The sequence below is a fragment of the Carlito syrichta genome, unplaced genomic scaffold (genome assembly GCF_000164805.1).
Source record: "Carlito syrichta isolate Samal-C Ts95f unplaced genomic scaffold, Tarsius_syrichta-2.0.1 Scaffold94750, whole genome shotgun sequence".
In the NCBI taxonomy this organism is placed as follows: Eukaryota; Metazoa; Chordata; class Mammalia; order Primates; family Tarsiidae; genus Carlito; species Carlito syrichta.
Genome location: NW_007038846.1, coordinates 152,235 through 162,516, shown reverse-complemented (window position 1 = coordinate 162,516; position 10,282 = coordinate 152,235). Strand labels below are relative to the sequence as shown.

General features: G+C 45.6%; 1 protein-coding gene across 1 annotated transcript in view; it reads left to right on the top strand.

The window, feature by feature from the left end:
* The window catches only part of NSF (N-ethylmaleimide sensitive factor, vesicle fusing ATPase), a 138,868-nt gene that overhangs the window by 23,428 nt on the left and 105,158 nt on the right, over positions 1 to 10,282 (top strand). The window contains exons 4-5 of the mRNA XM_008061589.2: positions 2,385 to 2,424; positions 7,705 to 7,871. Coding sequence (XP_008059780.1) covers positions 2,385 to 2,424; positions 7,705 to 7,871 — 207 coding nt within the window. The remainder of the gene's footprint in view (positions 1 to 2,384; positions 2,425 to 7,704; positions 7,872 to 10,282) is intronic.

The window sequence follows — 10,282 nt, the reverse complement described above, 5'->3', positions numbered from 1 at the left end:
CTAGCTAGTACACTGATGCCACTTCTAGAACACTTACCTAGTGGGAGGAAGCTTGTATTACAAGGGGCCTACCCTCCAAAAAATAATTCTATTTTTTTGGAGGGGGTCCTCCCTTCCATAGAGGGGAGAACCAAAGGCCAGAGAGGTTAAATGCCTTGTCTATATAGCTAGAAAGGACTGAAGTTGGTGTGATTCTAATTTAAAAATCTTAAAATCTTTAAATCGTACCAGTATATATGTCATATATATCATATATATATATATATCTCAACAGGCACAACCAGATAGATGAAAACGAAGGCAAGTAGCAGAATGACAGTGCATTAGACAGGCACACACACACACACACACACACACACACTCTCTCTCTCTCTCTCTCTCTCTCTCTCTCTCTCTCTCTCTCTCTCTCTCTCTCTCTCTCTCTCTATTAAAGGTCTCTTGGAGCCCTCAGCAATCATGGGACATGATCACTCACGATTCCCCCTCTCTGATGCCTATCCATTACTAGCACCACGTTTCACATTTGTCTGTGTAGATAGAAGTTTGGGATACTTGCCTTTTTGCCAGTCTCTACAGAGCTCCATCTAGGACTCTGGTATCAGAAACAGCTGGAGCTGTGACCTGGTCCTCTGCATTATTAAAAACATTTCCCCAATGTTTACTGTGGGCCAGGCACTGTGCTAAATATTTCCGCAGGTATTAGTTCACTTAATCCTCTAAGCAACCTGCTACAGGTGGTGTTGTCATTATTCCTAAGGGCTGTCTTGGGGATTGAAGGAAGAAGCTAAGTATGGCTGGCTGCTGTGTGACCCTGGGCCTGGACTCAACCAGCGGGCCAGGAGTGGGGTGGGGCTTATAGAAGTCTCTCTGGGGAAGGTGAGGTGGACAGTGAGGAGGGAATCAGGACCATGGCAGGAAGTTGGAGGGGAGACCACAGTTGTTGCGTCTGTCCACGGTGCAGTACCCTCACCTGTCCCCTCCACCACAAAACTCACAGTGTACAGAGGAACAGCAGACTGAATTTTCAGCCAAAAGTTGGAGCACTCTTTGGAGTGCTCTCAGCAGTTACTAATTTGTAGTCTGTGCCAAGCATACTCCGCATTCCTGCCTAAACACACTCTGGCCTCTGTGCATTCTGCCACTGTAGCCAGCAGGGATTTGGTAAGGGCTGACATCCAGCTGTAAAAGTCTAGAAGTCACTGGCTGGCCCAAGGACGGTCATAACCATCCAGTTACTTGAGTCCCTGCTTGCGTTTCAGTGTAGATTCTCTGACCAGCTTTAATTTTGTTTTCATGATCTGAGCGTCTCAGGTTTTATGATAACGTAGTAGACAGTGAAGCTAACTGCAGCAGTGTGTTTAGAACACTGAAGTGTTATCTGCTGCAGCGAAGCCCCTCAAGAGTGTGATATGCGGGGAACATCCTACTTAGTGGGACCGGCTTTCCTGCGCAGGGCAAGCTGTGTGTGTTTGGGGATAGATGTTCAGATATAAACTGTAGCGCATGTGTTGACTTACGAGAATTGCTGTAACAAATCATCCTAAACTGACTTAAAACAACAGAAATTTATTCCTTCATAGTTCTGTAGGCTAGATGTATGAAGTCAAGGTGTGGGTAGGACTGTGTTCTCCGAAGGCTCTGCGGGGGGGAAGAGCTGTTCTGTGCCCATCTTCTGCATTGCTGGTGTCTTTGGTGTGCCCCCTCAGTCTTTGCCTCCGTTGTCATGTGGGTTCCCCTGTGTGTCTGTGAGTCTCTTCTCTTTTTTTTGAGTCGGAGTCTCACTCTGTTGCCCAGGCTGGAGTGCAGTGGCCTGCTCATGGCCACTCTGTTGCCCAGGCTGGAGTGCAATGGCCTGCTCATGGCCACCACAGCCACACACCACGACCTGCTGGGATCAGGTGATCCTTCCATCTCAGTCTTCCAAGTAGCTGGAACTACAGGCACACACCACTATGCCTGGCTATTTTTTGACTTATTGTAGAGATGAAGTCTTACCAAGTTGCCCAGGCTGGTCTCGAACCTGTGGGTTCAAGCAGTCCTCTCACCTTGGCCTCCCAAAGTGCTGAGATTATAGGCATGGGCCACTGTGCCTGGCCAAGTCTCTTCTTATAAGGACACCAGTCATGTTGCTTAGAGCCCACCCTAGTTCTGTCTGACCTCAGGTTAATGTGATGGCATTTCCAAAGGCCATATTTTCAAATATGTCACATTCACAGGTACTGGGGGCCAAGACTTCAATATATTTTAGGGGAGGGACAGTTCAACACATAGCAGCATACCATACTGTGGTCTTTGAATGTGTTCCTGAAGTGCATAGACATTCCCCTTTTTTTCTCTAATATTGATCGATTTGACTTTGAGTATGTTTTTCTCTTATTTTACAGCGAAAATGGGCTGGACTTTCTATTGGACAAGAAATAGAAGGTAGGTGTATTTTTTAGAGCCATCTGAGGTAGATTTTCCGTCTGGTTTTCTCCCAGTTATGGGATTTGGGCAGTTTTTTGCTACTGGTTGTCAGACCTTAAACATTCAGTCTATTCAGAATACTGGTCAGAACTGTGAGACTGGGAAGCAGATAGTGATGTTACTGTGTTCTTCTGTCTTCTCAGTGACATGCATCATACAGCCATCATGGTTCAGTAGGGAAGGCCCAGGAAAGCAGTGTGTGACTGGGGTGGGGGACAGGCTCAGATTACAAGTAGCAAGCCGGAGAGCAGAACAGGAGAATCTGGCACTGTCTCTTGGGCAGTGTGGCCACACTGGGGAGATGAGTGGAACCTTCTTTAGTCAGATACTTTCTGTCAGTGCCATGGATACAGCAGGGGAGGGAAAGAAAGCATCAGTGTACTAAGCCAGCTTTTTCCTACTTGTCTTTAAAACTTTAAAAGATCGTATTTACAGTACGGTTGCAATAATAGTAGGATTCCTGTACGCTACCTTACCCAGACTCCCAGTTGTCATACTTTCTCTGTCCTTCTGCCTCCCTGTCTTCCTCTCCTTCTGCCTGTTCTCTCTTTCCACACACACCCCTACACACATGTTTTTGGAACATTTAAGATTAGGTTGCAGAAATCATTCTTTTTTTGTAACCTCTAATACTTTATAGTGTGTAGTTCCTATAAACAAAGATATGATCCTACAGTCATCAAATTCAGTTCATTAGACGTTGAATGCTTTGATCTAATCTGTAGTTTGTGTTCCACGTTTGTTCTGTTGATTGTCCAACCTTTATCCCCCTCGGCATAGATCAAGTTCAGGTTCATATGTTACACTTTGTTGTCATTTCTCTAACGTGGAGTGGGTTTTCAGCTTAAAGCGTTTGCCAGGAGCATGTGACTGATGTGGTATATAGTAGAGATGTCTGCAAGGCTGAGCTGTTGAAGGGGCAGGAGAGACCACCCTTCTTCTGACTTAGGAAGCTGACAGCTTGTGATGTTTCTGAATTAACTGGAACTTAAACATTGGGCTTATCACTAGTTGATTTTCTTTGTGGAAGTATGAACACTTGTTGAATCTAATGAGGAAGTGGGGTGTATGTAGCTAGGCTTCTAATTTCTTACATATGTTTTTCTGAATATAAGGCTATGATTGTGTGCTTGAAACTTTTAATCTAGATATTTTCTGTTGTGAAAAGCTATGGAAATTCAAGGTTACATATTTTGGAGAGTTCCTCCTGCTTACCAGAAGTGCTTATCTTGATTGTAGGGTCAGGCCTTTAAAGAGGTGACTCAGGTAGACCTAATGAGCAAAAGGGTAAAACCGAGTTATAGAGGGGAGGAACTCGAGGGAAGGTAGGGCTTGGGGCTGGGTAGTGTGGTTGATGGGGCCGTGAAGGTGGAAAGCTGTCTGAGGGTGAGCAGAGATGCGGGCAGACAGGCTGGGAGGGTACAGGCTAGGAGAGAACAGGCTGGGAGGGGTGACTTGAAGGGAGTGTGTGCAGATTCCGGAATGGGGGTTTATCCCATAAGGTCAGGTCAGTGATCGTAGTCTGATGGAATCTTCGGGAAGAGCCATTCAGTCTTTCTTCTCGCCCTCTGGCCATGCCACGTGTGAAGGATTACGGATGGCTGTTCACTTCACACGGTTTTGACCATTGAATACACCTGCCATTGTCATGTCTTAAGTTTTTTCTGAGCGCTGGAAAAAACTTATTTTTTTGTTAGTCTTTGATGTTAAATTGCTATTAGCCATAAAATGAGAACGCAGCCTCAGTCTTTTCCCCTTTCTTGAATCCTGGATGAACCCTTCAGGACTCTTGTCCCCTCAGGCTGACCCTGGTGCTGTGGTGATGCTGTCCGTGGTGCTGCCCGTAGCATTTGGCATAGCTGTTACTGCATGGCCATTCGATTTGGAACACTGGCCTTGAGTTAACATGTATTAGAAAACTAGTCAGCGATGGTGAAGTTTTAATGTACGTGTTCACTCTTTTCAGTGTGGGGTGGATGCTCATGACGTTATGACATTTTGGTTTTGCTTTGGAGTTTCTGCAGTGTACCTTCTCACAAAACATGATGCTTTCATGGGCCACTCATCTTCGTTAACCATATGCCAAGTTTTTATTTTAAAATGCTATCTCACCTTATGAATATTCTTCATTTTAGTCATCATTCTCCTATTGGTCAGCATCTTCCAGTGTTTGACGACTGCGTATAATGCTGCAGTGAAGCCCCCCATAGACCTTAGGGCAACTCTTTGAGAGTCCCTGGGACAGACACTGGGAAATGGAATTGCTGGATGATGTGTTCATTTTTACATTAAGATTTCAACCTATAAATGTTTTTACTGTGGAAAAACAACTGCGATCTCTTACCTATGAAAGTTACTCAGCGGATAACCTGTATGTTCCAGAAAGTTTAAAGAGGACCAGAGCACCTGGAATTGAAGGCAGGAGAATATTCTGGAACTTTCAGCTAAGATTCAGACTTACTATTTGATCTCCAGTGCTTCTTCCATTCCTTACTTGGGCTTTCTTATTTTTCTTTTGAAGTATTTAAAATATGTGTGTCCCCCTTTAAATGGCAAATTAAAAATGCAGAAATGTGATTACACAAGCCATTTCGTTCAAAGAATTTACAGAAAATTCTTGTATATAAATAAAATGTATATAATATTTAAAATATAAGTTTAGAACAGAATTTAGAGTGTGAAATGACCTTAAAGACTTGCCATCTTCTTGATTTTTAGATGGGACTAGTCCTGGCATTGACAGCTTTAATGACTGACTTGAGTTCTTGTTAGTAACAAAACCTACTGAAGCGCGCAGATGCAAAGTCCCCTTGAAGGGAACAGCTTTGTTTCCCCATTTCTAGAATCCTTGCAGCAGGGGTTTGCAGCTGATGAGCTGAGAGCTACGCTACAGGGACTTCTTGCTGTTTGACCATAATAATTTTAAAAAGTGCTGTGCATCATGTTTAAAGCAAGTGTGAGAAGCAGGTCTTTTTTTATTACCTGCTTTTGTGAGAACGGTAGGAGCTGTGTTATTCAGGGCGACTGGGACTAGGAGTTAGTTAATTAAAACATTGGTTAAAAGTCTTTGTATGGAACTGTGGTCCATGGGTTGGAGTTCTGTGTTGTCTTTTATGCATAAACTCCATGCATAATTTCCATTTGGGTTTCTCTGAATTGGGTGGAGAACTTGGACCTTATACAGCACTTGGGATTGCAGATTTCTTCTGAAGCTTTAGAGATTTCATTCCAAATCTTTCCAGTTTTCTTCCGCATACATCGGTATGAGTGTTTTTTGTTTTTGTTTTTATTTTTTAAGTTGGAGTCTCACTCTGTCGCCCAGGCTGGAGTGCAGTGACATGCTCACAGCCACTGCAGCCTCGATCTGCTGGGCTCAGGTGATTCGTCTACCTCAGCCTTCCAAGCAGGTGGTACCACAGTCGCACATCACCATGCCTGGCTACGTTTTTTAGTTATTGTAGAAACGAGGACTCGCCAAGTTGCCTAGGCTGGTCTTGAACCCCTGTACTCAGGCAGTCCTCTCACCTCGGCCTCCCAAAATACTGAAATTACACTGCACCTGGCTAAGAGGTTTTTTTTAAAAAATAAAACTGTCTCTTTTGTAAGTTTTCCCAAAACATTCAACTTAGTTTTAAATATCGATTCTCAAATGTCACAGCTCCATCAGTTTTATACTGCTAAATTATACTGCATAATTACAGGAATAATCATGATCAGCACACAGGATAGAGAGGACACAGTTGGCCCAGGTGGGCGGGGGCTCCAGGGCTGTGTGAGGAGTTGCCAGCTCTGATAAACCACAAGCTGGAGGAGGATTAGCACAAGTGGGAGGGTGGAAGATGGTTGTTATTGAGGATTGTACACACGGAGGGTAGAGGGTGGTGGGTATTGCGGTGAGTCACTTCAGTGGAGGTTGCCTAGGAGAGCTTCAACTTGTTCATCAGGGCCTTTTGTCATTTTAGAACATGTAATCTGTTTTAGGCACATGTTAGGGGAGGAGGTGGGTTTTGCTAGGTGTGTTGTAGAGCACGGGTGGAGGTCTTGGCCTGGGCACAAGTGTCAAGTTGCCCTGGGGGTGGGGGCTCAAATAGCAAAGCGCCCCCCATCCCCCGTCTCCAGGAAGTCACTCCTGGCTCCTAATGATCCCAGCAGAGTTGACTACAGTGGAATGATTGTTGCCTAAAATTTAATTGATTAGCTGATATTTATAAATATGTTTTTCATGCTGGTTTAATAGATTCTTTTTAATCTGGGAATGTTTTTTGTGACTGTATGTCCATAGGAACCTCTCTTTCAACACCTGTTTTTGTGAAAATATGATATGTAACCTCTGTTGTGGTTTTTCCATGAGTGGTTTTTGGTTGAACAATTACATGATATCAAATCAGCTGTAATCCTGCAGTGTTTAAATGTCGGCCAGTGTGACCCGAAAGTCATTTTAGGACATTTGTGGCTTTAGCTGCAATCTTTTCCCTTCAGGCTCTTTCTCCACTTTTCTGTCTGCTTTGTTATTCGCATGGAGTTTGTGGAGTTTTGTGCTGTTTGTTTAACTAATTCATGAATGCAGTAAGTGCCGGAGCTGTTGACACAGAGAGGGGCTAAAGCCTGATCTTGGCTGTTCTGCGTGCTGCTCTCATGCTGTGTGCGGGATGCACTGTGGTCAGGGCAACTGTCTACACTAGGAAGAGGGCCGACCACACTAGGAAGAGGGCCGGCCACACTTTGGCCTGCCTAGAGTAACCCCTCAAGCCCTCGTGGCAGCTTCCTCTGCCCTGCGCTCTGCTTTCTCAGGGCGGAAGGATTCCCCACGTCTTACCTGGTTTGCAGGCAGGTTTATGCCAGTTCCTTGCGGATTCCCATGCTGTCCTTATGCAGAGGCCACTGGGACGGTGTGGCTTTCCCCAAGGCGGGGAGAGGAGGCAGCAAAGGGAGAGCTGGCTGCTGTTTTCCCATTAATTCAGCTGGGGAAGAAGTCTCTTTAGTCTGTGCCCAGGTGTCCTCCAGGGAAGGCCATGGTCAATTCTGTGAGGGCTGATTTATCTGGGACTTTGGGTTACTGGAACCTCGACAAGGATTTGCTGTCCCTGTGATTTTATTTTTTCTTAACTTTTAAATTTTTTATTTTAAAATTGTGGAGTACAATTCAGGGTTAGGTATACAAATGTTCAATGTGCAGGTACCCTTGTGGACGAGGTGTGCCCTCCCCCCAGTGATTTTAACCTGCCTCTTTTCCCCTAGTCTCCTTGTACACGTTTGACAAAGCTAAGCAGTGCGTGGGCACCATGACCATCGAGATTGACTTCCTGCAGAAGAAGAGCATTGACTCCAACCCCTATGACACCGACAAGATGGCGGCTGAGTTCATCCAACAGTTCAACAACCAGGCCTTCTCGGTGGGGCAGCAGGTAGCTGGGCGCCCCCCTCCCCGCCTTCACAGGTGTCTCGGCCCTGTGGTCATCCAGAGTTCATGCTACCTCTGTCTGTCTGTCTGTCTGTCTGTCTCTCTCTCTCTCTATCTAATCTGTCTTTTTGTTGATGTTGTTGTTGAAGTCTCACTCTGTTGTCCAGGCTGGAGTGCCCAGGCTGGAGTGCAGTGGCATGCTCACAGCTACCCCACTGTTGACCTTCTGGGCTCTGGTGATCCTTCCACCTCAGCTTTCCGAGTAGCCGGAACTGCAGACGTGTGTTGCCATGCCCAACTAATTTTTAAAAAATTTATTGTAGAAATGCAGTCTTACTATGTTGCCCAGGCTGGTCTCGAACCCGCAGGCTCAGGCAATCCTCTTGCCTCAGCCTCCTAAAGTGCTGGGATTACAGTCTTGAGCCACTGTGCCCGGCCTCGTGCTACCTTTAAAAAGCGAGAGGAACATTGTGCACGAGCCATTGTGTCCAATATGAGTGACCGAAAGCAAGGGAAGTGTGTACTGAGGGTGTGTGCTCAGAAGAGGGCGCAGGTAGCTTCAAGGTTAAAGTGTTCTGCATATCATATACCAGCCTTTCCCTTTGCAGATTTTGGAGCACTGCAGACATCCATATCCGAAATTCCAAGGTGTCGGACACTTGTTTTGTCTCTGGGATGGCTTTATCTTTCACTTAATAGAGTTCTGTAAAAAAGTACTTCTTACCTTTTTTGGGTTATGGACTTGAGAATCTTAAGAAAATTGCCAGGTATGGTGACTCATACCTGTAACCCCAGCCACTCGGGAGGGGTTGAGACCAGGAAGTCAAGACCATCCTGGGCAACATCGCGAGACTCTCTCTAAAATAAGGTGTTTAAGTTTGCTGGGCGTGGAGTTACATGACTATAGTCCCAGCTACTTGGAAGGCTGAGGCAGGAGGCTTGCTTGAGCCCAGGAGTTGGAGGCTGCACTGAGTATGCCATTGCACTCTAGCCTGGGTGACAGAGTGAAACCCAGACTCTAAAATAAAGAAAAAAATATTATGTATCTTTTTAGGATTCTCCTGGAATCTCTGAAATCCAAACTTTCTGTCAGTTAGCAATTTGCTGCTGTTGGCTCTTTTTGGATTTATGTTAATATATTGTAAACTTCCTGGGAAGAAATTCTATTTTTTTCTTTTTTTTTTTTTTGAGTTGAAGTCTCACTCTGTCACCTAGACTGGAGTGCAGTGGCCACTCCTGGCCACTGCAGCCTCGATCTGCTGGGCTCCGGTGATCCTTCAGCCTCATCCTTCCAAGTAGCTGGAATTACAGGCACGTGCTACCATGCCCGGCTGATTTTTTAAATTTATTGTAGAGATGAGGTCTTGCCAAGCTGCCCAGGCAGGTCTCGAACCCGCAGGCTCAGGCAATCCACTCACCTCAGCCTCCCAAAGGCGCGGGATTGCAGGCTGAGCCACCGAGCCCAGCTATTCTTTTCTTTTAAATTTAACTGAAGGTCCAAGTTCATGAACCCTGTTCTTTGATCTCACCTGTTTATAAGTCTTTTCCTTACTCCTTCCTCACCCCACAGCTCCATAGCATACATTCTCAGAATGTGGCCCGGGACCCTTCCAAGACTCTTTTTATCATAATGCCAATACATTACTTGTCTTCCTCCTCATGTTCTCTCCCGAAGTACAGTGGAGGTCTGTAGACATGGCGTGTGCAGGCACAGATGGGGGCTGCTGGGGCCGATGCAGGCACTGGCTTCTGCCAAGCTGGGTGCAGCGGAGATGTACGCAGGGGCTGCCACCCCTCTTCTTGCTCACACCTTTGTGTTTTAAAAAGTAGGGGTTTTTAAAATTAAAAATACGTTCTTTTGGCCGGGCGCAGTGGCTCACGCCTATAATCCCAGCACTTTGGGAGGCCAAAGCAGGAGAATTGCTTGAGCCTAGAAGTTTGAGACCAGCCTGGGCAACATGGCAAATCCTCATCTCTATGAAAAATAGTAATTATTACTGTTACAGAAATGTTATTTATGTTAATATGATGGATTATAGTTGTTTTTAAATTAATTCATTGAAAAAGTTTTTTGTTTAATTTCCAATATGTGAATATCAGTAGACAGAATCCATATAAATAGAAGCTCTGGGGTTCTTAAGGTTTTTTAGGACTGTGAAGGGGTCCTGAACCAAACTGTTTGAGCGTCCCTCTCTGTGGCATTTTGGCCATCAGTGACTTAGCCTGGGTTGCTCTTGAGGTTCTGACAGGGAATGCTAGGTAAGTTGAGGACAGGGAGCAGTACTGGGAGCAAAGAGCTGTTGGAGGGAACGGGAGGGGAAGAGAGAGGGAGGGCGGGGAGAGAAGGAGCAAGAGGAAGAGTGGGGAGAGGGAGAAGGTCGAGAGTGGGAGGGTGAAGGAGAGAGGGAGGTGAGA